Raw genomic sequence first — 27,319 nt, 5'->3', positions numbered from 1 at the left:
CCCTCACCAGTCTTTTCCCTCTACAACACGTTCAAAATGCTACAGCAAGACTGCTCTTCCTCTTTCAGTGAAAGAGGAAGAGCAGTCTTGCTGTAGCATTTTGAACGTGTTGTAGAGGGAAAAGGTGTTGGTGTAGGGATTTGTAGAGTGGCGCAACGGATGTAGAGTGGTGAAAGACTTTCACCACTCTACATCCGTTGCGCCACTCTACAAATCCCTACACCAAAATCCAATTTAAGTTATTATCCTTCTACAAGTCCTCCCCTTAATATTTCAATAGATGTCTTATCAAGACATGCTCTTCCTCATGCCCTCTTAGATATGTCTCGGATCTGTTCCTTGTCTCTCTGATAACCTCTCACTTGCACCTCCAAGAGTTCTCCTAACTACTCCCAACATATGTAACTCCCTACCATGCTTGACCAGACTCTCCCCCAACCATCAATCTTCCAAGAGCTCTCATAAAAAGCACCTATTCAGTATTCCGCTCCTACCCCCACCTGATACTGCTCCCTAACGGCATAGGAACCACATTTTAAAGATGAGGAATTTAAAGATATTTCCCTGTTCTATATTACAGAAGTGGCAGAACCCCTAGAATAATGGCCACATGTATTAGCGCTACATGGCTAGGGAGAGGGCTACCTTAAAAAAAATGTTTCCTAGGTGATACCACTTTTAAGAAAACCCTGTTATACATATGTACAAATGAAAAATTGCAGTTTCTAATTTAATTCAAAATTATAATGTATTCACTATTTATAACCTACATTTACTGAACCCTTGCTATGCATTAAACCGTTAATGATAAATTTGGCTTTTCCAGCACATAATTTATTACGGGAAATTGCAGAAATGTATATAAAACTCTAGGACATCTGTAGGACACGGCAAAACATTCTGTGTTCTATAAGACAAGAGTATGTTAAAGATGTCATAAAAGCTATATTGTTTTATATCTTTATGGTCATGACTTGCTGAAAACACAAATCCTGCTGTAGTTAATGCTCATACAATGAAAGTTTCAGGCTTTTTATCTCTTAATAAATTATACAAAACCAAGACCAGCAAAATGTAAAAAAAACGCAAGTACAATTATTTTATTTTGTTACCCTCTTTCACAATGCAAATGCAACACTGAATCATTCTAGAATTGTAGTTTAGATTTTCAGAGGAAAAATATATATATATTGTTTTTAAACTACAGACCCTGAAATAATATACCATTTATACTGTATTAAATATACCCACACCTCTCCTCTTCTTTTTCTGTAAATCAATGGCAGTGATCAGGAAATCTTTAAACTGAATTTGTTACTCCATGTATGATTTGTCATTAAGACTGGTGAGCTGGCTATTTGGTCTTGCTATATTGTTTCATTCTATTGTCCAATCCTCTGCCAGTCTTCAACCACATAAACTTCTACTGAGACAGCATCATGACTTAACTGACTGAAACAGAGTATATTAAGTGGGATACTTTCTATAGTGCAGTTTTGTAAATCCACCGGTCTTTCAGCAGTTTTTTCTAAAGGCAAAACCACTTCAATAATATCTACAAACCGTTGATTTGCAAAGTGCCACATTACACATAGCCGTCCAGATTTTTTAGAATACAAATCTAGCAGTTGTTTAAAACCAGTAGAAACCATCGGCCAACCCTTCAGAAATCCACCAGAAAGCGCCAACACAAATTAGGTGGTAATGAGAGACGAGATTTAAAAGAAAACAAAGCTCATTGACCTGTAAATGCCTCGATAGTCATAAAAAAGGGTCAGAGACCACTTTGTGGGTTAGCCAAGTTGCTACCCTCATCTAACCCTCCCTCATCACATTCATTCTGGCTTTCCTGTCCCTCTTCCTACTCCTGCTGCCTATCCTCTTCCTCCAAACTGTCACCCTCCCTCCTCCGTCTCTCCATCTCACCCACAACACAGAAAACATAAAAAAGCAAAAAAACAAAACACAACAAACAAAAAACACTTGTACTCACAGTACACTCAAAACACAGACAAGACTTAGATCAAAATAGACAGCAAACAATAAAACAAACAGATCAATGAAGAACAAACAAGAAAAAGACACCTTTCAACAATTGTAAATTAGGATGCTACTCACTTCCAAACACCTTTCAACCACTCCTCTGCTATCAACTAGATACTTATACCCAGTGGTCGAAGTAGGCTGGTATGTTATACCACCACTTATCCAACTGCCTTCATTGTAGAACTATTAAATTCAATTCATTACTATTTTCCATATTGCTTCTTCCAACTTTACATACTACCACTTCTAAATGTCCACTTTGACCACTGCTAATACTCCTTTCAAAGATAATGAGGCAGTGGATTGTTTTTTATAGGTTTTTTGTGTTGAATAATCCTGTGCTTTCTTAGGGCCCAATAAAATTCGTCTATGCAAAAAACGCATTAATCAGAAAGTAGCGTGCTTCAATCAATACACAGGAGGGTTGGAGCATTCCGCCAGTGGACTCTGCCTTTTGAAATTGCTGCACTTCACCAACTAATCGCTGGGGGTATGCACTTTCACCCTTCAAACTGGTGGTTAGAAAATACATTGATTTTGAATGCTGAATAAGAGTTTGTATATGACCCCCAACCAAGACTTTCATCTTTGTGATGTACAGTTTCTCAATTTAGGCATCTCAGCGGCTCACCCTTGATATTATAAAAGATGAGTCTTTTAGGTCGTTCAAACATGATATGTAACAGAATGATATAAACTGCTTATATCTTTTGTGTTCCTGAGAAAGTCCAAGTATTCATAAAATAAATGCTCTGCTACATTTTTACTGCAGAGGGAGCTCTATGTATGTCTTTGATGTACAGTTAAAATAAAGTGCTTTAGCATTAAGACAACCTGTGTGCAGTTCATTATTAATGATAAGGACCCTTTCCACACAAGACAGACTGTCCAGCAACTGAGAAAAACAATAAACTTGTACCAAGAAACAAACATGTCCAGCATCTTCTTTATACTGTCTACATTCAATTCATAAAGTAGATTCGAAAAAAAGGGAATAAAAAATAAAACAATACTCTCCCCATCCTAAAAAATACACTGTTGTATATCTTAGGGTACAGTAATATGATCTAATTATCTTATTTAAATTTCCTTCTCCCAGCCAAGGATCTTAGGGGAAGCGATCCTTCAGCCCATTCATTTGGAGTCATCATCATTTCCTGCCAGAAGGCTACCTCTTCCTGTGTAGAGTCCATCCAGTCCACAGCAATCCCGTAACTGTACCCTTAACATGGAAGATAAACAAAGATTGGCTAAACATCAATGTCGTATGAAAGAGGGACTTAAAAGTTTTATTGATGTGGAAATAAACGAATACCAAAGATGACCTTTTGTTTAAATACTGCATAGAATCTGGAGGTGGTGAACATGCTCTAATAAATCATTATGAATTCTCTTGAACTCCGGTGCTCATAGATGCTGTAGCCCCCGGTGGTAATGACTATTGTGCTTTGATAAAGCAACATGAGGAATACACTACCTGAGCCAAGGCCAAGCCTGATTCCTCCAAGGAAATGATTGCTGAGTTTTTCATGATCCCAAACTGTCAACTCGACACATGCATCTTTTAGGTCTTCGGTGTGGAAGCCATCATAAACAATGGTGTGATTGAACACTGGGTTGATATCCTTCTTGATGACACGAGTCTTCTGGTAGCTTTTTTTGCTGGTGTCTGGCAATACATAGCTGGAGAGAGGAAGGTTATATATAGTTTTTTAATAATATAGCAACTTGTGTGGACAAAAGGTACCTATAAAATATTATTTGACCCTCTGAATGTTTAACATTCATAATGAAGTATGGAATATTTAAAACCAGAAGGTGATGCTAATTCCCAAGAGGTCTCTAGTCCATTATCAATCCTCAATTAATACATGTTGTACCCCTCTCAGCAAGTCTCCCCTACAGATCAATCTCTTATTGAACACTGGTATATGAAGACAACTGTACTATGTTCTGCCCTTCAATGTATTTACTAACAGAATTAAAACATGCAGAAAACCTAAAATGATAAATAGTAAATATGTACTCTGTAAGGGCTCAATGTTCCGCACTCACATTCTATTTAAAAATACTTTAATTGAATTTTCTTAAGGATCGTCAAGGAAAATGGCGATCAATATAATTTATCCAGATAAAAACAAATATTTACTCAGATAAAAACGTACAATTCATACAATTAAAACATGAAAAATGGATTTGCATTTTAAAGCTAATCATAGCCCACATTTGGGACTTCAACATCAATTGATTCACAAATTTCTGCTAAGGCCAATGGCATAAAATATGGAAATAAATCAGGCAGCAAAATCATACTGTTAATGGGAAAAAAACCTGAAAATTATGAATAGGCAAAATAGATGGGAAAAAAGAGATTTTCTCTAGATGTATGGAGGCATGTCAAAAAAATGAAAGCAGAAATCTATCAACAAGTAAAATCATAATGTGAAAATAAGTATCATTTTAATTTTTACTGCAATTCGAAGTATTGCAGTAAAAATATTAATACAGCTACAACTATCTACCTGGTAAGAAACTAAAAATGTAACAGCACGTCATGGAAAGCAATCTTCAGTTACCTATGTACATTTGTGTAACATTCATTTCCAGCCATTCCATCCAAATAGATCTATGTTTCTACAGGTCATAGTTCAAGTAGAGTATTGGTAATGTTCAGACTATGATTCAATTTCAAACAAATGGCTTATGCATCGGTTAGTCATCACCATGTTTCTTAATTGCCTTGTAAATTGGAGCAGCCATACACTTGGAAATTAAGCATGAAGATAAGTGTGTTCGGAAATGACTCACCATTTTACAAACGAGTCTACCCCAGAAGGACGAAGCTGTGGTAAGTCTTTAGTATCTTTCACCCAGATGTGGACCTCTCCAGAGGATGGCTGTTTTGGACCTGAAACATAAGGAGATATTTTCTTGAGCAATAAGAAGTGTCTGCAATCACCGGCTGATTTATGCTCACAGCCTTCAAAAGGGCATTGTTTAAAAATATTGATGTTTATCCACAAATTCAATTGTCAACTGGTAAACTCTCTATTGCAGGGTACTCATAATAGATTATAGACTTAACAAAGCAAGAATAATGTAAAATATCATTTTAATATATAGACAATGTAAAACTAAATATTTCTTCTTAAATTATTCAAATTGTGTTCTCCTCTAGAAAATGACTCATTAGTTAAATATAACAGACATATCTATTGGGGAAGAACGAGGGGCATTCGGGTACTGTAGGATAATAAGTAGTAAATTAGTAAAGTTTCAATAAATGTTATTGCTGCAAAGAGACACTGGATGAGTTTACATTGACAAGATGCTTACTAATTATATTGATCATGTACATCCACTGCACAGCTAAAGATCCCTGGATAAAGACTATGAGCCCAAACCCCAACCCTTCATACACTCACACCACCACCACCACAAACAACACACACACAAACACCAAGGACATTTGACCTGCACTTCCTGACTTTTGGGGGGCTGCCTTAACTTTGTCTTTTCACATGTCTATCACTTTTATGCCTGTTTCTCTTTGTATGACTGTCCTCAGCAAGTGCAAGTTGCTGGCGCTGATACCTCTTCGCCACATATGAACTTGAGGTTTTGATACATTTTTTTGTGCCCTGCACATTTGATCTGATCCTGATTACATCTCTTGGCTCATCTTTCAATATCCCTGCCCGTCAACCCAAACCAGCTGATCCCAGTGTGAAAAACAACAGGCCCACAGCAAATTATGGTAATCAATGTGTTAGGGGTAGTGTGGAACATCCTCGATGGTCACAGGAATACAAAAAATAAACAATTACCTCCTGATTTCAACCTCCTGCTAGAAGAGAACACTTCTATTGTGATAGATTGCTGGACTATTGGTGGAGCCCACTGCAGCAAAGAGATCAAAGGTGGTGTGCACAGATCACTCACTAAATTTATCAATGTCAGTTTAATACTTATGGAACAGAGCAATGACTTCCCTTTAAGTCATTGTGTTTCCCAGCTCTACACGTCTTCAAGCAATGAACATAGACACAATCTCACTTCCTTTACAGTTCAATAAGTTTACTGCACAGCCAAGGTGATAACATGCAACACTCAGGGGCAGGCTGGGCTGGGAGGAAAGGAGGCTCCTGGCTGGTCCCATAGTTGGCTACCGTGGGCTGGGTCACTGGGCTACCTTCCTTTGTTTTTGCTTTAAAATGTTGCTGAGCAGAGTCTCGCTAATCCTCCCCGCCCCGGGATTAAATAAGCCAGCCAGTCCCTGGCAACACCATTTACAATATATTAGCATATGCTGCACTATGGCTTGTGGGGATATGTCTGCTATGTTCTGAAACATGGCAGCCTTCCCAGACAAATAACATATATTCTCTTTAGGAAAGTAGGTGTGGAAGAGTGAGAAGCATTTACTCCTTGCTCGATGATCCTGTTATCCTTGCAGTATCTTACCAAGCTTTCCTGGAGGGATGTATTTAACCGACAAGTTCATAACTCCAAGGTGATCCAGGCCATTCATAGCCGAGAGACTCTGAGGGGAGAAGGAAACACCCCATCATATAATAAGTGATATGCCATAAATAACAACTCGAGGATGCCAGTGTATATATTACATTTATTACTGAATAATCTGACCAATCTTCTTCATCATAATAAAGGTGAAAATACAGGACAACACAGACTTTATTTGTCTTCAATAAATTGTACAAATGTACAATACAGGAGTGTGCATTTTTTTTTTATAAAATATATACTATCATCTACCTATTTTATGTATCACTTAATAACAGATAAGGTATATATATTCTGTACATTTTATTACTATGCATTAGAATTTGGTATGTTAGAACTGTTCCGTTGTTTTAGCAATTCTCCACTAGAGGGCATACTATCAACATCACACATCTAATACATAATAGCTGCTGCCAGGAAAGGGCTGGCAAATTTTAGTGTGGGGGTTAAGACTTGACATTTTAATGGAAAACAAAATGCAGGTGGCCCAGTGATCCAGCCCAAGTTAGCCCACTAAGGGACTGGTACGGGAGGGCAGGTGCCCCCCTGCCCCTGGCTGCTGCAACCTCCTTTTTATGAGGTTTTTTCAAAGCACCTCCAGATTTTCTTTCCATTTTGTGTTTGTCTGTATTGCTTTTACTTAAGAATTTATTTTTTAAATGAAATAGCTATGCAACTGCATTTCATCCAACTTGCTTTGACGACTCTGCAAACATTTAGTGCATCTTATGACAGGATGCTAACTCACCCGCGGTTTTAAGGTGTACCAGTTGGGCTTTGTGTTGCTCCAATCCCAGCTGGTCAGATCAATCTCCATCTCTCCCAGGAAGCTGTTTCTGCCGAGTGGGTCATTGTGCCACACCGAAAGATTTAGTTTCTGGATCAGCAAAACCATTTTTTCAATTTTGTACTAGAACATAAAAAACCCCAAAGCATCAATGAAATCAGTCGCAGAAGGAGACAAAACCAAAGAATAATCCCTACAAATATAGATTGAATAGGAAATTGATGATTATCATCATGATGCCTTATAATGATCCCAGAAGATTAGGAGAATGGGATCGTCTCTATGTAGTAAATCTAGTAGTACATTGTTCTGAGTGTTTTGAAAGGTGTACCCTGCAGCTAATGTGCACTCACAAGTATTAATAAATTGGATTTATGTAGCTGTAATGTAAGAATGTTAACTAGTAATAGCAAAAATCAAATTGTTTTGGCCAATACACACAGACCTACCCTTAAGACCTCATTGTAAATTGGACTGGTTGTCTTTCTTTTGACTGATGTCTTCCTCTTGCCCATCCTGGCTTTGTCTGGGAGGAGGTAGGTCTTGACATACCTTCAAAATAGTTAACATATAACAGTCACATTTTAAATTATTTATTGAGCCACAAGATTATAATTTTAAAACATGTGACTCTCAGAATGGTGATAAGTACTATAATCTATAATGGAGCCTGCATTTAATGATATGTAACCAGCAGACCGCTGTCATTTCTATGGCAAATATCAGACTAACAACAGGTTTTCATTCCATGTAATATTCTGTTACTGTGATCAAGAGGTGAGGTTACTATAGAAGTCCATAAAGGCCAATATATTTATAATCCAATTAAACTATGACTTATGTCTCAATGATTCCTGCTTTCTCATGAATATATTGGTTCAGCCTCTAGTGTAGTGTGCAGCTGACACAGACATTACTCATGTTCATAAACTAAAATATTTAAATCAAGAAGGTTTTACTGTGCAGAATAAACTGATCACTGAAACATGCAGACACGGTTATAAAGCAGATATAGCCCTACTTAGCAATAGAGTTGTTTTGTTATGGGGAAGTAAGCTCTAATCAGAAGTAGACATATTAAACAAATATCTATTTCCTGTGCCGTGCAATAAACACCTTTTATTAGAAGTGGCATCTACAGAAGTGATAGCAGTCAGATGATTCCGCCCTGCCAGGATTACTGTGGTAATGACTAGATGTGTTTGAATTGTTCTAACAAGTCTCTTCTGCAATTATCACAGAAAGTGAGTCCTATTGGCACTTAGATATAAGTAGCACCATGCTGCCAAACTACAGCACTGTGTTAATTACTAAGGACTATAAAGGCTTATTTTGATCACTGTTCTAATAATTCACATTTTAAAGGGCAAATATATTCAAGATATACGAAAGGTTTATTTTCATATTCATTTTCTGCATAGGAAAATGACCACTAAAACTAAACTATAAGTACCGTATTTCCCCATGTATAGGACACTCCACTGTATAAGACGCACCTATATAAATCATGTGAAAAAATTGAGGATAAACATTATCCTCAATTTTTTCACAGAGTATTTGTGCAGCTAATACAGTGGAGAGACTACGCTATAGTGAATTCTGACTTACCCTAGTCAGATGCTTCCTCTGTCTGGTAAAGTCTTCTGTCTTCTCTCTGTGTGATACTGATGCTGGAAACCCGATTAAGGTCCTCTCTGCCATGTCCGGATATCCTTTCAGGACCTCAAGGTCCTGAAAGAATGCCTTTCAGGACCTTGTCAAGGTCCGGACATCCGGACATCGCAGAGAGGACCTTAATCGGGTTTCCAGCATCAGGATCAGACGGAGAGAAGACTCTACCGGACAGAGAAGTCATCTGACAGGGTAAGTGCTACTACCCCTGTATAAGACGCACCCCAGTTATTAGACCCAAAAATTTGGGGAAAAAGGTGCGTCTTATACATGGGGAAATACGGTAACTATATATAAAAGATCTATAAAATGCACATACACATGTGTACATATGCATACACACATCTGCACATCATGTATACAGCTACACACATATACCTGCATATAAATTACACAGGGATTTATGCAGAGAGCACTGTATCTATGCACTATGGCAGTGATAGGTAACCGGATACCATTTAGGGTCACATTGGCGGCCCTCTAACCCACAAAAGGCAGCAAATTAACCTTAATCTCTAAACAATAAATTTGATGATTGAATGTAGAGACATCTAATTATAATAATAACATGTCAGCAGGCATTTTAAAAAAGTGTTACAAGTTATATCAAACAAATCTGACAATAAAGCAGGAAGGAGCTGGGGCCCCCATGTGAAGGCTCTGAGGGCCACATACGGCTCTCGGGCTGTCTGATGCCCATCATTGCAATTCAGTGTACTGATTATTTGGAGAGGTTTCTATTAAATTAGGGATTTAAATGCCTGCATGAAATGTATGTATGCAACATAAAAGTGTACTGTTTATACTTGCACAATATAATTTATTTTTAATATTGTTTTATATTTTGCAGTTGAGGGAAGGAGGTTCATGTAGGCTGGTTTCAAACAGTGCCTATCTCACCAATTGTTGAAGAACTACAAGTCCTTGCATGCCTTTCCAGTCAGAGGTATGTTTGGGCAAGTCATGCTGGGTTCTGTAGCTTCACAACAGCTTGAGAGGCATAGGTTGCCTATCCTATGTGATGTGTGAAGGATGTATTTTTAAGTTGTACTGTGGAGCTTCCCTTACTTTAAGCATGTACCTCTAGCATTTTGGAAATGTCACCCACAGTATGTTGAAATCCAAGGTTCCATAGCACATACTCATGTTTGCCCTTGACTCACCATCATGTAATGCCTGGGGGAGATGGTGTCAGGTATAACATTAGTCCTTACATTTCACACCTCGTATATGTAGAATGGGTCAACTCTGCCAGTATCACTACCCTCCCTGCCCACATCATCCTCCTCACCCCCTTTCAACATCATCATCATCATCATCATCTATCTATTATTTACCATTCACATCAGTCCGTGCGCCACTGGAGCTTACATTCTACAGTCCCTAACATACATACACCAACAGACTAAGGTTAATTTTGTCAGCAGCCATTGAACCTACTAGTATGTTTTTCCAGGTGCTAGTTTCAGAAAATGTCCAGGGCAGTGTTTTGTTTCACAGTAAAAAGTCATCCTTAGCTGGTTATGGGTGCCCTGGAGTAAGCAGTTGGTGTGTAGATTGTGACCAATGCTTATTAAGTTAGACTGGGCTTTTAGTCTGTCAATTCAAATCACAGCCTGAGATTGCTATAGTTGTTAACACTGGTGCAAAATAAACAGGTTTTTAGGGATAAGCATAAGAGCATCCCACCTACAGCAACAACATAACTGTATAGTAAGTATTGGAAAATCAAAGGATTATTTTTAGGATTTGATTGCTACGTGGGTAACTTGAAGCTTCTATTACCACATGTATTAATACAAAATAATCATGAACCAATCTAAATATTTAATTTACTTGCATTAAAAGCTATGCACGTCTTCCAGGTTCTCCAGTGGTAAATTAGTTTGCGCAATGAAATGGGAGACAAATTGCTCTAGTATTTACATTGGAATTCAGTGCCTTTTACTCTACAATCCCTAGTGCATTTGTAGCTCCATCATGTATAAGTGCATGACTATGCTACTGCACTAATATACACAGGGGTAACCTGAGAGTCACACAACCAGCAAAGTTATTAATAATAAGTCTAAGGGGTATATTTACTAAACTGCGGGTTTGAAAAAGTGGCGATGTTGCCTATAGCAACCAATCAGATTCTAGCTTTCATTTATTTATTGCATTCTACAAAATGACATCTAGAATCTGATTGGTTGCTATAGGCAACATCTCCACTTTTCCAAACCCGCAGCTTAGTAAATCTAGCCCTAAGTCTGTCTGCTACTATGTACTGCTCCCTGTGATTATAATTATGTATGTAACATCTCTATGTTTTATGTATTTTGTTAGTATTGTCAAGCACTATACTCATGTCTGGCGCTGTATAAATAATGACATAAATACATAAGTACATCTCAAAACACAATGTTTACAAATTGAGACATTAGTTACACTTGGATGCAGCAACACATTTGTCAAAGAAGTTTCCCGTGTCCTTGAAATATAAAATGTTTCACAACAGACACATTCTTCGCTTGTCACTGCTGATGTTCAGATAATCTCTAAATCACAGCAGAGTTTATGCAGGGATAATTCAGTAATACAATAGTAGTGTTCTATTTCAGGGCTATGCAACCTATAGCTGGCAGATATTGAACAATTACCACTCCCTACATTCTCTGCAAGCTGTTGGCAAAGCATGCTGGGAGATTGCATATCACACGATCATTCTCTATAAACCATAAAACCCAGTAACATTAAATATATAAGATGCTACACTGCTGTGACTGAATAAATGAAATACTATTAGGAATACAGAAGCAAACTTGACACAATGATGTTGGCCACATACGTAGTCAGATTCCTTTTGATATTTGTATACTGGTCCAGTATTGCTATGTGTTTGCCTCCAAAAGGAGAGCGATGCCCCAAAATCAGATGATTTACGAACTGGCCCAATAATTATCTGCACTAACTGGCTTTATGTGATCGGCTCTATTCCAGGAATAACCTACAAAACAATTAAGTCTATGTTAATGGCTTGGTGATAATAGTATTGAGCACTGCTTAGTCGAGGGTTTTTTTGTTTTAATACGATGTAAAATAAATACTCCTCCTTTCACCAAAACAACTTCACCTCCACACCATCATAATGCTTCCTAGCATATTATGGAGATTAAAATGTTCTTGGTGAGATGGGAGAACTAGGGGATGGTAAGGTCTACATAAAAGGTTCATCTGGGGTACAAAGCACCTTTAAAAATGTGCTGCAAGTTAAGATAATAATACTAACGGGTCTGATCGTCCTTTCTTCTCGTCCACAACTGCAAGGTCCTTACACTGAGCCACATGTATATGGAACTCACGGTTCTTCTCGTCATAGTCCAGAGAGAACTGAACTGTTCCTTGTGCGTCCACACTGCCAAAGTCACCACTGTACACGCTGAGGACACTATTACTGACCTACCGGAAGAAACAAGACAAAAGCATTACTGGACATATGCTCTACATTGCTCAGCAAGATTTTCTTTGTCACTTTTAAACTGGACAGAGGATGCACTGCAAACACACATTTCTGCACATATGCAATATATTCTTTTATTTAGGTGTGATTTGGGGAAAACAGCATATTTTGTTTTACTTTGATTAGTCAGTACACATATTTTATATGTATTTTTATAGATTATTACTTCATTAGTTGTGATAATGTGCATATCCCACCCTTGTTTATATATATATATATATATATATATATATATATATATATATATATATGTGTGTGTGTGTGTATATATATATATGTACATCTATATATATATATATATATATATATATATATATATATATATATATATATACACACACACACACACATATATGTATATATTTGTATATATATATATATATATATATATATATATATATATATATATATATATGTGTGTGTGTGTATATATGTGTGCATGTATATATATGTATATATAGATGTGTTTACATACGTACATACATATATGTAACAAGGGTGGGATATGCACAGTATCACAACTAATGAAGTCATTATCTACATAATGGATTATAAATAAAAGTATCTATATGATAATAATTCACCTTACTTAACCAAATGGCTGGCACAATATAAATATAAGTTTTAACTTCAATCCTCACATCTTATGTTAACATCAAAAACATGTGATTATGAAACAATTTACTGTATGTGCAGTGTGTTATTTTCAGGTGTGATGAATCAATGCGCTCACACCTATGTAGTAATGTAATGCAGTGCCAGAACTGTGGACATAATTCACCTCTATATTCCCCTTTACATTGTCTCCTTAACCCCAATGAGCTGAACAGGATTGGAAGGAAACCAATCACGTCTTTACATTTTCATCTAGGTTTTAGGTGCCTTTGACTAAGGTTGACAAAGGTCAAAGTCCCTATTGCATTTGTTTTTCAATACACACATGGTAATAATGGTTGGTGCCGGTATGACATACCAGCACGTCTTCTCCCCTCTGTGAGCAATATTTGGTGAATCAGGACTCAGGGAAAGGAGCAGTGCTCATGTAGTGACAGCAAGCGGATGTGTCAGGACCAAAACTAGTGGGTTGACATATGACTGAGTACAACAAGCGGAGTGCAGTGAGGTCTTGTCTACTCATCTGCAGTCATTAAGAATAACTGCATGTGAGCGGGAGTCTGAAGGGTGGTGCCACCTTCCTGGTGGGAGCATGTTCGGCGCGGGCTGAGTGAGCATTATATATACAGGGGACAGAAAACTGCACGTGTCTCCACACCCGTCTAACTGACCAGTCCTGTCACCAGTGTTCCCTGTTACCATGCAAGCCCAGGGACAGCCTGTTACTGAAATATATGGTCTGCTGCTTTGTGGCAGTAAAATGGGAGCTCCAGATTTGAAACTACATCATTCCATCATTGAACGAGATTTTTACTTTGGTTTAAAAATCAAATCAAACTATATGATGTGCTTTGGAACTATAGTCGCTCATTGTTGCAGTGTACACACTAATGCAATATCAGGCTGAACAGTCGTTTATCGGTTGATTGGCCGATAATTGGCTGAAAACACTGTAGTGTGTACCAAGCCTAAGTAAGGCAGAGAGATCAGACACAAAGGAGAGCAAGTGGGGAGTGAGTGATGGGTACACGGAGGGAGTGCGGACAGACACATAGGCGAAAGGGAAACATGGAAGACATAAGGAAGAGATGAGAAGAGGACACATTAAATAGATGTAGGAACTCTGGAGCTATTAAGGAAAGGTGAGGCAACAGAAGACTTGGGGGAGAATTTAATATACTTTATATTATACTACATAATGTTGAAAAGCATCTAAAATTAATTTCATACTATCCAAATCCCTAAAGCTTCTGGGAGCCTAGTCTGCTGTCGGCTATTTCGCACTTTGTCCACTGGTAATAACAAACAGTAGGCAATGAGAATGTTAACAGCAGCACAGAGTTGTTCAGCTGAGCCAACATATATGTGACCATTTATAGGCAACTTAGAAGTGGGAGGGGTTAGGAAAAGATGTAGCCAATCTGAGAATCTAAACATTAAGGAGGGAATACAGTTGGCGGCAAGGTGGAACGCAGACATCGTGCCACACACAATGCTGGCAATTGTGGTAGAAATCCCAGCTCATTTTCTCTCGCACCTCTATTGGGCGAGGAAAAATGAGCGGAGATTTCTATCAAATCTCTGCCGTGAAGTGCTTCACGGACGTTCCGGGGTCACTTTGCAACTAATTGAATTCTCCCATAACACTAGCACATAGTGACGACGTGGACCTGCTGACAAATGCACCTCTACATGAAATGAAGATCATACATCCAACTAGTTATCTGCTAGCAGGGCCTGATCAACCACTAGGTTGACCAGGCTGCAGCCTGGGGCGCTGGGTCCCGGGGGGCGCGGCGCTGCGGGTATTTTTTTTTTTTCTTTTCTTCATTCATTTTTTTTTTCGGGGTGGGGGAGGGGGGTCGCCACGGGGGGTCGCCACGGTGGGGGGAGGGGTCGCCGCGGGGGGGGTGGAGGGCTCGATGATTAAAAGCATTGGTGGTCAGTGGTTAGCAACAAACAGCCAATCGCCAGGCTGCCTGTTGCTGTGCAGCAGACAGGAAGCAGGACGTCTTCACTTCCTATCTGCTGATCTGAGGAGAGGAGCGACGCTGGCACAACTACAGGTAAGTGAAGGGGGGAACTGCCCTGCATATCTATAGGGAGGGGGGGAACTGCCCTGCATATCTATAGGGAGGGGGGGAACTGCCCTGCAAATCTATAGAGAGGGGGGGGGAACTGCCCTGCATATCTATAGAGAGGGGGGGGAACTGCCCTGCATATCTATAGAGAGGGGGGGGGGAACTGCCCTGCATATCTAAAGGGAGGGGGGGAACTGCCCTGCATATCTATAGGGAGGGGGGGAACTGCCCTGCATATCTATAGGGAGGGGGGGAACTGCCCTGCATATCTATAGGGAGGGGGGGGAACTGCCCTGCATATCTATAGGGAGGGGGGGAACTGCCCTGCATATCTATAGGGAGGGGGGGGGAACTGCCCTGCATATCTATAGGGAGGGGGGGGAACTGCCCTGCATATCTATAGGGAGGGGGGGGGAACTGCCCTGCATATCTATAGGGAGGGGGGGAACTGCCCTGCATATCTATAGGGAGGGGGGGAACTGCCCTGCATATCTATAGGGAGGGGGGAACTGCCCTGCATATCTATAGGGAGGGAGGGAACTGCCCTGCATATCTATAGGGAGGGGGGGTAACTGCCCTGCATATCTATAGGGAGGGAGAGGGGGGACTGTCATGCATATGTATAGGGAGGGAGAGGGGGACTGTCATACAAATCTATAGGGTGGGAGGGGGGGGGCTGCCATGAAAATCTATAGGGAGGGAGAGAGGTTGATATGTATGAAGGAGGGCAGAGGAGGGGGGCTGATGTGACTGGGGGTGGGGATAGCTACAGAGTGGAGGTAAGGAAAATAGCTGCAAGGGGGATGGATGCAGGGTGGGAGGTAAAGAAAATGGCTGCAGCAGGGGTTAAGGAAAATGGCTGTGGGGGGGGGGGGGTTGTGGTTAAGGAAAATGGCTGCAGGGAGTATTTAAAAAATAGAGCAGCTTTGGGGGGCAGAATCTCATGATTGTGTGGTGGTCACATGGGTGGTCTCAGCAATCACTAGAATACTAAATATTAGTGAGATGGGGCTGGTAGAGGTTTGTATTTGATTGACAACAAATATTCAGATATTGCTTATATATGCCTGTCCAATGGGGTACTTTTAGCTGGCCATAATGGAGTGTTTTGTTTTAACTAAAGGGCCTAATCATTCAGGGTTTGCATTATAATACATTTTTGCATTTTCAAAACAGGACGCCAACTTTCCAGAAGCCAGCAAGAGGATAACAAAGTTGCAAGAGAGAAGAGCAAGAACAGGTAAGAGACAATGGCACAATCTGTCTAAATTTGAATGCTGGAGAATACACCTGAACATCCATATTCAGGAGCAGCCTCGGACTGGCCCGCCGGACAGCCGGTCAATCCACCGGTAGGCCCAACGGGGTTGAAGCTCCGCCCCCTCCGTTGTTAGGGCGGAGCTTGATGTTGAACTTTGTTTAGATGGCGGCAGCGGTCACATCTCCTGTAACCACACTACCGCGCAGATGCAGAGAGCCCAGGCGAGGTAGTGTGTTTTTCAGCAGTTTGAGCAGGGGAGGGGGACGTCCTGATATCAACATACTGATCCAAGGTCAGTTTGGTCATCATAGGTTCATACAACACTGGACGCAATAGACCACGCCCCCTCTGACGCTGCAGAGTTTCCCCGGGTTATCTGAAGCCCAGCCAGTTTGGTCGTGGCTGGGATACAGAAGCTGGATACTGCCGTTTGATCGAGGAAACATATGGACTGAAAGATACCTTTTTAACATACAAAATGTGAGTGTTTTTAACCCCATGTTTTAACTTAATAAATAGAGAACGTAAAACACCATGAGATCTTTCTCTGTTCTCTCCCTGGTCTCCCATATGTGCACTCTGGTGAGGAGAAGAAACAGGTTTAGAGGGGAGTAAAAGTACATCGTGGTGGTGCTTTTTGAAGCAAGAGGACACATTATTCAAATACTGTATGGAATAGAAAAGGTCACATTGATGTAAGTTTACCATCTGGGACATCGGTATAGGTGGAACTAGAAGACCAACATCCTTTAATGACTTTGGGACCGTTTTCCCCTTGACTTATTCATTGACCCAATCCTTGTGTTTCTTTACCCTTCCCCCATTTGCGCCCGTCCTTTGATATTTATATTCTCTTTCATACAACACTGGCAGCATACCAGCATATATGGAATAAATGTGACAGGCTTTGGATGGGCTGTATTCTGTTCATTTTTTTGTTTTTTAAAATTTCCCTTCTCAACAAGCATTCATTGGTGAAGTACGCAACCGTAGTAGCACTGATGCTGTGTGTATGGTCTTTGACGAGTGGCATATTCTGTAAGAGTCCTTAAAAAATAATTATAACAAAGAGTCATTTTAATAATCAGACTGTGTATACAAGATCTGGCAAATGAAGGGAGCTTTTCATGTAGTCTAGTATTCCAATTGCATCCAGTTGAAAATATAATCATTCAGGGTTGTATAATATGTTGGTCTATATTGTATGTTAGTGTAGAAAGGCACATGCATAGGAGAACATAATTATATTTATATATTTTTCCTTTTGCCTATTGTGCATTCTTTTTGATGGTTGTCCTGTTTAGAATTTAGGGGTGATATAGTGAAAGTATTATAGGCATATATCAACCGTATTTAAAATGAAATTAGATGGATTTCACTGAGATTTGTTGAGAATTACAATCACTTGTTTTTTTATGAATTGACTTTTATTCCAGGACATGTCACAACAACAACAACAGGTTGGTAACCATTGTACTAAAAAATTAATTGTGCAGTTTATGTCTTCTAATTGATGATGTTATTATTTGGTTTGTGTAGCCCTTGTAATGGCTTTTAATAAGCTCAATACATGATGGGCAATAACAACATATGAGGCGAGGGTTGGAGGTAACCAAATGATGCACTTATCATAAGTAACTGTCTTGGTGCATTAGGAGACGACAGGAGCTGGTACTGGAGTTTCTTCCAAACCACAAGTGTTTTATTAATGGGTCCCATGTAGTTCCCTACCAGTAGAATGGGCAGGGTCTAATGCAAAAGGTGCACATTTAAATAGTGCTATAAGTTGTCCTCCATGGCCTGACCACACCCCCTTTACTGGCCACACCCACTCCTAAAGTTGGCCACACCCCAATATAGTGGGCCCCTATCACTGAATTCCCCCGGTGGGCCCTTCATGCCCCAGTCCGACACTGTTCAGGAGTGTTCCTATACACCTAAATATATTCGGAGGGGGGGGGGGGGCGGGGGCGCTGTGGTCGTATTAGCCTAGGGCGGCCAGAACCCTTAATCAGGCCCTGTCTGCTAGAGAGTTACTACTATGATTTATAAAGCTTCTGTGGAATATGATACCCTCCTATCACTTACAGAGGAGACTGATGCCATATCTGAGGAGTTGCTCCCACTGCTGTGGGTCTTCCTATGTCTCTTGAGCTTGAAGCTGATTTCAGAGGCAGTGTCAGATTCAGTCTAAAACCATAACCAGAAACATTATTGGAAAATAATTGAAACATATATATGCAAAGACCTTTTCATACAATTAATTTAAGTTAAATTAATGAAAATATTATTGTCATGATATTACTATAAATATGTTTGTACGTACTTCTATTGCATGCAATAAACACATGACTGTAAAGCGCAGGAGCTTGCTTGTCCTGGGTATGCTCTTACCTCAGAGTGCAGGGCTGGAGTGGATCTGCTCAGCTCTTTAGCTCGTTCAGGCTCCAGAAGCTGGTGACTTAACGTGTTTGGTTTGCTATATGCTGAGACAAACAAAAGCAGGAAATTAATAGTGACAGATATAACCTTGAGAAAGGCCTGTGTAGAGAGACCAAAATGTCCATTTGTACACAACTAGGATACATTAAACTGGCAACATGTGATCCTGCTCTATCTTCCTTAAGACTAGTGTATACCACAATTCTTTAATGGATCTTTCCCACTAACTGACTTAAACACACCTCATACTTCTCATGATGTTAAGTTTTGGCTGGTAAGCTCTGTTTCCTGCTGTTTCCTGCTAGCTATGCACTCTGGCTATGAAAGAGATACAATTTTAATCTTCAAACAATCTACCTGGGAGGTCTTCATTGAGAATTTGCTGTTCAGTGTAACCCTGGGCAAAAGGCTCCTTCTAAACAAATTTTTTATGTTTGGAAGTAACTTTCCTAAAAGCAATATGGTAAACATCATCCGGTAACAAATTCATTCAACAGGGCTGCACTGAACAATCAATTTCTAATTTAGCCCTGAGTGCACATTTTAGTGACAAAGGCGGTAGCATCTCTACTCCTCGTCAAGCTATACAACTATTTTAATTGTAAGTTTTTTATTAATGCAAACATTACAAATTACTATGACGTAATAAAGTGGTTGGTAAAATGAAAGTAAAAATATAATACCAAGGACAAAACAGTCAAATCAAAGAGTTTTAGTGATTGATATATATAGAGCTGATTTTTTTCATGTTTTTTGCATCTTAGTCTTCCCCTGCACAAACTGTCAGCAGTTCTTTATAAAAAGACAAGGGCCTTAGGGAATCTGCTTCACACCTGACTCCCCAACTTGTATCAGGAAAAGGATGTGGATGAACAAACACTTTATTTGTAAATCAGAGTAAACTGAACGCTTGATTTCCTAGGCACTGACAGATAGGCACAAGGTTGCCCTATCATGTTCTGCGTGGTTTACTCCTCTCTGGCTTTTATTAGAGTCATTAAGTCTCCAAGAGAACAATATTTCAAATAAAGAGCAAATGTTATCTTCACCAAAGCCTGGAGAAAAACAATTACTGGGACAGACAAATTGTTTGTGATTCCTGTGAAACTCACTTTCTGTTGTTGTATAAATATTCACCATGCTTCTTGCGTTGCTAACGCCACTAGCCTTGGATGCAGCAATAGGTTCAGGATGCTCATCAATGCTCCTGTCTGGAGTGGAAGGAAATGGTTATGGAGTTTTATCATCAATAGAACATGCTAGATTATTAAAGGGCCCTAACTATAAAACACAAGCAGCGTTACATTAAGCAACTAATACAATTTACAGGTATTATATATGTCCTATACATTCACAGAACTTGATATATTTAACATGGGGGTAAATGTAACAAGCTGAGAGTTTTCCGAGGGTTTAAAAAGTGGAGATGTTGCCTATAGCAACCAATCAGATTCTAGCTATCATTTTGTAGAATGTACTAAATAAATGATAGCTAGAATCTGATTGGTTTTCCAAACCCGCCGGAAAAATCTCAGCTTGATACATTTACCCCATGGTATTAACATTTGGGGCCTAATTTAGAGTTAGGAGCAAAGCAAGAAAATGGAGCAAATTGCACATTAGTAAAACCATATTGCACTGCAGGAAGGGGGGTTTAAAATGTGGAGACAGATTTAGAGTAGTGAGGGGCATATCAAGATAATCTAAAAATAAAGCTGACCAGTCGTGCATCATACAGAAGCCTCCAGTATTTTCCTTGCATGCAAACAAAAAACTCCTTCACGCCTTGCATTGCAACATAGGTTGTTCATGAGCAAATTTGCTCCTTTTATTCTTTGCTACCAACTCAAAACGAGGACCTTACTGTGTAGCTGAGTACAAGCTACTGCTCTATGTTATCAGCCATTTCAGGCTGGGTAAAGTTGGCTGCAGTTTTCTAATGGGATTACTGCAAAGGAATTCTGCTGGGTGTAGAAAAATCTCCTTTACAATCAAAACTTTCTTCCATACAATTCATTGAAACGTATGTATATAGTTTTGTGCATATTATTGTTAGCTCTTTTATATAACGGGGTCTACTTACAAAGATGCGATGAGCCATAGAAATGGAGAAAGCAGCAGTTTTCTCCGTAAAATAGCCATCACATTTCATCCTATTATTTACAAAGGATTCAACTCATTTACCAATGCTGAAAGCAGACCCCATATATTAATATGGGGAACGCGAAGCTATCATCATCAGCAGCAGCAGCTATTTATATAGCGCCACTAATTGCGCAGCGCTGTACAGAGAACTCACTCACATCATGCTATGCAATTTACTACGCTAAACATAGAATCCTAACTCCATTTTAGGATGACTTTAGGCACCCGATGGAGCAGAGGCCCCTATAGACTTACCTTTATCCAGGTGGAGCCTTTCACATACATGAACTGCGCATGCCCGGATATTTTACTGGCAGATGCGCAGAAGATCAATAGAAATAAGAGGAAAGAAGAACAATTACGTAGGACAATCACATCTGTGTAAGGAGCAATATGAAGCCCCATCCTCTATTTTAGAGGAGGGGGGGATTTTGCATGGCATCGCACACAAGTGTTGGTAAATACTTGGTGCAACATTATGCATCACAGCGTTATGCTGCGATAGATTTTGTAAGCTATCGCAGTAAATATCACATAATTAGCAAATAGGGCCCAAAATTATAAGACTGTAAGGGTTATTTACCAAAGTGCAAAAATGTATTGCATGCAATGCTAATTTAGTTTTTGTCAGTGTTTGACCAAATGTACCAGATTTTGCAACTTGCATAGATATTGCACTTCACATTAGCGGTATTTACAGGGGTTGGAACATTTTTGTATGTTCTGACTAGTTATGCCGCAGTATTATTTGCTCCGTGAGCGCTAGGTGTATGAATGTTCCTGGTTGTGCATATACATGTACAAACAAGATTTAATTTTGCGGGATGCTTTTTAGTTGATATACAAGGAGCGAGGAAGGTACGTTTATGGAGATATTCCCTGATTAGAAGGGGGCATGCAGAGCATTTTTTTTCCATTATGGATTTGATTTTTAGAAATTCCTGGAGATGGTGTATACATGCCATCTGTCCCAGAATGTCCGGGAGGCTCCCAGATTTTCCTGGACTCCTGAGAGAGTCTGCAGTTTTCCTGCATTGTGGGAAACGTGGGCACAAATAAGGGTAGGATGGCATGGTTTGCATTCTCATGGCCCACCCGCCACTTTGTGATGATTCAAACCGCATCACCGTGCAGAGTTTGAACCCTACAATGAGATCATTGTGCATCAGTGGATGAGTTATGATGACCCTCAAGTCGTGTCACCCGATCCACCCTCCCTGACTTTGTTGCTTCTTCCAGAGGGCAGGTCTGCACAGTTGACAAGTAAGGTCTAAATGGGAGGACTGGGTTGGTTTTCTTTTTTCTGTTGCACCAAGACAGAAGTAAATTACCTGCAATTGTCCAGCTGTTGTGGAACAAATATCAGCATGCGAGAATTTGTAGTTACACAACAACTGAAGAGGACCAAGTAGCAGAAGTCTGTGCACTTATAGTAAACACTAAGGGCCTGAGTCATTAAGAAGAGCAAAGCATAAAATAAGAGTAACTTTGCACATGGGCAAAAACCATGTTGCATTGAAGGGGGAGGTCAATTTATAATGTGGGGCAGATTTGTAGTTGGGGTAGGGCATGTCCTAGATCATCTTTACATTTCAGTGTAAAAATAAAGCTATCAACTATTTGTGTGCTGCTTGACAAAACAGCCAGTATTTAACTTATGTGCAAAATAATAAACTACATTGCACCCCTTCCATTGTAACATGGTTTATAACATTTACTCCTTTGTTTGCCTTACTTTCCTTAATGACTCAGGCCCTAAATAGTTATAGTACACTTAGGGGTGTATTCGATTAGCCGCAATGTTCCTCCGAACATCGTGGCTGCGCACATTGTCAGGTAAGGGACTACTGTACCTCAACATTGCGGATTTCTCCTCGCAGCCATAGGGGGGGTTGTAGAGAAATCTGCGACGTTACGTTGCCGTAGAGTGCCTTCGTGACTTTTCCGGAGGGACTCTACGGCTCATTGAATATGCCCCGTTGAGGCAGCAGCTTACTTTTCTTTGACACTGGTATCCTCAAATAGGAGGTCAGCAGCAGTGGACCAGTACTGCTTTCCAATAGCAGAAATATTTCTTCCCTATAATTATGGACAGCAGTAACTCACTCTCTTCCTGAGGCTCCTCTGCTCTGTTTGACGTCAGGAAGAAATCCAGTTATTGTCCTCCATAATAAACAGAAAAGTGCAGCAGAATTGTATGAAGTAGCCGACCGGGAGTGAGCATGTCCATCTTTGCAGATGACATTTGGGATTTGCATAAGTGTGCAGACATAATTTATTCTTTCCTGGGCTGAGGGGACTTTGGGACCAATAGTGTTTTTAGTGTACAAGGGACTATAAAGATAATAATAAAATCAGCTGTAAAAATTACTCTGTACATTGTATATTCCTAAGCCCCATTTACCAGGGTCCATCTATGCATTTAAAAACTTCATGGAATCAATGATGTTGGAATGCAATATACTTGTTGATATTGCGGGACAATGTCAGTCTACTTATTAGAAAAAAATAAAACGTCAAACAAAAATGTATGTAATAAAGAACATAGGATAATGTGTTTTGGAAATAAAAGTGCAGTATTTTCAATGAGAAAAGTCTTGCTCAGGGGCTGTCTGTAGGCGTTTTGTACAGCAGCTGATCTTCGTCACACTGCTATTCCTGCTTGTAAGTTATTGGTATCCCCTTCCTCCGACACACAGTGCCAGCTGAAGTGAATCAGAGGCCTACTAATGCTAGGGTTTAGTGGTGGATCACGTGGTGAATCACTCCAAGTCCCCAAGGAATAATGGCTCTCCCATGATCAGACTGTCATTTTATATACGTTATCAGAATTTCTTGTAAGTTACTGAAACTTTCATATATTTGTGAATGTTATTCATAGTTACATTACAGGGCAGCTTATATTTTAGATTTACTGGACATTTAACATCAGAGCCATAAGCTCTAAATCCTGTGCAAATATTTTGTGTCCTCTTCCCAATTCAGTGCAAGGACATAAGAAAGGGGAAATAGCAGAGCCTAAATCTTCCCTCTGTGTTTTCTCAAATATATTTTTAGTTAGTGAAATTATTTCCGTATCTGTTTTTTACTATTCCTAGTGATTGTCTTGTGTAAAACAACTAGAATTCCTAGTGATTGTCTTGTGTAAAACAACTAGCAATGCTTTAAATACAACATGGATAAAATAGTGCTGATATTAGATATAATCCCAAATCATATAAAAATAAATAAATAAAACTGGTAGTGGATAAGGTTACATTCAACAGCTTTTGCTGTCATGGTACTTTCATATTCAAACACCTGGGGGTAAATGTATCAAGCTGATAGTTTTCCGGCGGGTTTGAAAAACCAATCAGATTCAAGCTATCGTTTATTTAGTACATTCTACGAAATGGTAGCTAGAATCTGATTGGTTGCTATAGGCAACAACTCCACTTTTCAAACCCGCTGGAAAACTCTCAGCTTGATACATTTACCCCCTGGTGCCTTAGTAAGCACAAGTAACATACACAGGGTAAAAATAAATATAGGGTATATAATAGACTGTCCCTTGACCATAATTATTTAATTCCATCTGCTATTACTTCAAAACATGTGCAATACAACAGCTTTGTCCATTGGCTCCTACACACTGGCACCTTTGTCTAGTTGAACCTATACATACATACTTGATGTATATCTCTGTATGTTTCTAGAGATGCTAGATCAATAAAAACCTGAAATAGTAATACCATTTTCAGTTTCCAGTGGGGAATGTCCCATCACATCTCCAGGTTTGTGTTTAGCATCGGCATTGCCATGTTCTTCATCAGAGGAGACTGCGTCAATTAAGATCTGAACCTTGCTATACAGTGACTCTTTTACTTCTGGTTTGGTTTCTGGTACAATTAATTCCTCCACAGAGTCTGGCACCTCTGGCTCAGAGATTTTTGGCAGTTTATCTGTGGGTGAGGTTGGATCCACTTTAGTCTCCTTGATACCTGGGGAAACTCTAACGGGAAGCTTTGACTTCTTAGAAGAGCGGCTTACTCCACTATTGTCCTCACTGTGTGAGCTTGTCCCATTGCTTTCTGATACCGAGTTGCTTTTAGAAATGGAGGCCCCCTTGCTTTTGGCATAAGTTGATCTTGGTATTGAAGAGGATGAAGTTTTTCGAGGTGGAGCCACATGGACCATTTCATCTTCACTGGAGGACACAACTGGTGCTCTTTGTGGGAAAGGCTTTATTCTATGGGCATACTCAGGAATAGACCTCTCATCACTACTTTTTGTGCTGTTCTGGACAGGAACTAAGTGGTTTGGCTTTGCTGGTGGCTCTGGTGAATGCCATGTATCTGCCACTTCTTCTTCTACATGACTGTGCGCATTTCCAGAAACCGCTCCACCTTTCTCCCAAAATTTCCTCAGAGAAATAAACTGGTCTTTGTCTAGCACAGGCTCCTGCTCTGTCTGCATCTCCTTCAGCGAATGAACTTCAAAGTTTGCATTTGTTTTGATGTTTTTAGCCAATTCTGCTTCTGGAGAGGATAATCCCGACTGTCCAGATGCTTCTGTCTTCTTCTCAGTGACACTTGAATGATCCAAACGAGATGAGGTTTCAGGTTTAAATGCTTCCCTACTTGTTTTTCTTTTAACTGGAATCTTACTTGGACTGCTACTTTCTTCTTTTGGACTTCTCTCTGGAACAGACGTTTTTCTAGTTAGTGGAGAATGTTTCGATGTAGAAGTCTGAAGCCCCCGCTCACTGCAATCAGACAAATTTGTTCCATGTTCTTCTACAGAGATAAAAAAAAATACCACAGCTTAAAATGATATATAAGTTCTATATTACATATTCTACAATAAATTATTGTAAATCTTTTTCACTATATCAAATTTGGATACAGAAACATGGTAACATTATTTCTTAAACAGACTCGGCATGTTTAAGCGGAACATTTTAGTGTACTCTACCTCAGAAGCACAAGATAGTTATACAGAAGACAAACTACTGCAATAACTACAACAATGTTTAAGCCTTTAAAATTCTGCTTGCCCGGTCTCACTAAAATCATAATTATTGTCATTAACTCTGTCATAAACTCTGGTCAATTTATTTACCACAAATTAATTTTCAGACCTCTCAATCACCCAAATATCTGGTGATTTGAGAAAATTAAAAACAGATCCCAAGTGTCGATGGACATCTGTATCACCTTGGGATACAAAGGGTCCAATGGTAAATCTAGTTAGATGGTGCCACTGTAGAGGAAACATTTTATACCATGATTAATTTAGAAAATGCAAAAAAATATTTTGGGGCCAGCAGAGGAGCTTCTGGTAACTTACATGGCGAGTCCAAGCCTGGTAGGCATCCTAATTTTTTGGTGACATTGTCAATCTTCACTTACCTACACTTTTTACTACACATGTACAATAAAACTATTCCACGAAGCAAACAAATCTTTAGGAGCAAGTGGACTTTACCTGGTACAGGTAGGCTCCATGTCTCAGAGGTTGAGGGGAGGCTTACATCATTTGCAAAATCTGCTCTTTTAATGTCATTGATGCTTTTTCTCTGTAATAATTAATGCAGATATGTAAATAAATTATATACCAAAATGAAGATTTATTATTCTCAGCAATTAGCTAGTATAGATGCTCTTTAATTATTATTTTTAGTTATTTAAAAAATACTGCCTAGACACAGTATAGAACACAATATAAAAAAGTAAGGACACGCTGTTTGTTTGTTTTTCTTACATTTTAAAACATTGGAGAATTTTCCCAAAAAACGTTTGTTGGAAACAGTAACATAAACAGCAGAAAAAACATAATTTTTGTTGTCTTTCATATTTTTATTTGAATAAAATTACCATAAAACCACAATGAATATCATAATATTTTATTTATACTTAAAAGAGGTCAATAATATAAATAAATCAAAATCCAAGAAATAATAAAAAAATGCCTACAATAAAAACATTAAAATGTTAAAGACAAAAATATTTTTGTATAAAAAAACCCACTAAAAAACTATTTTATTTTATTTATAAACAGAAAGTTACAATTGGTAATTCTCTCCATCTTGATGACGTTTGCAACTGACCATTTTTATAGACTACTATTATAGAATACCACTTTTCCCGAATGTCATTTTCATTCTACCTCTACATTTATTTCTTTTTAAACACGCGAATGCTTTCCACGTGAAAAAAGCCCTAAATTTACATGAATTGAGAATATTATGTTTAACACAGCAATTT

At 39.2% G+C, this 27,319-nt stretch overlaps 1 protein-coding gene across 1 annotated transcript in view; it reads right to left on the bottom strand.

The window, feature by feature from the left end:
* Nucleotides 1-1,075: 1,075 nt before the first annotated feature.
* LOC142100653 (synaptotagmin-like protein 2) overlaps nt 1,076-27,319 on the bottom strand; it is an 85,814-nt gene continuing 59,570 nt past the window's right edge. Inside the window, exons 6-17 of the mRNA XM_075184355.1 lie at nt 26,541-26,631; nt 24,806-25,849; nt 20,042-20,140; nt 18,882-18,973; nt 18,576-18,677; nt 12,300-12,469; nt 7,807-7,909; nt 7,319-7,480; nt 6,511-6,589; nt 4,855-4,954; nt 3,524-3,729; nt 1,076-3,268 (exon numbers count right to left, since the gene is read on the bottom strand). Coding sequence (XP_075040456.1) covers nt 3,123-3,268; nt 3,524-3,729; nt 4,855-4,954; nt 6,511-6,589; nt 7,319-7,480; nt 7,807-7,909; nt 12,300-12,469; nt 18,576-18,677; nt 18,882-18,973; nt 20,042-20,140; nt 24,806-25,849; nt 26,541-26,631 — 2,394 coding nt within the window. The 3' untranslated portion in view covers nt 1,076-3,122. The remainder of the gene's footprint in view (nt 3,269-3,523; nt 3,730-4,854; nt 4,955-6,510; nt 6,590-7,318; nt 7,481-7,806; nt 7,910-12,299; nt 12,470-18,575; nt 18,678-18,881; nt 18,974-20,041; nt 20,141-24,805; nt 25,850-26,540; nt 26,632-27,319) is intronic.

The sequence above is a fragment of the Mixophyes fleayi genome, chromosome 9 (assembly GCF_038048845.1).
Source record: "Mixophyes fleayi isolate aMixFle1 chromosome 9, aMixFle1.hap1, whole genome shotgun sequence".
NCBI classification, from domain to species: Eukaryota; Metazoa; Chordata; class Amphibia; order Anura; family Limnodynastidae; genus Mixophyes; species Mixophyes fleayi.
The sequence above is the reverse complement of the archived record's forward strand: the minus strand, read 5'-3'. Positions and strand labels throughout refer to the sequence as shown.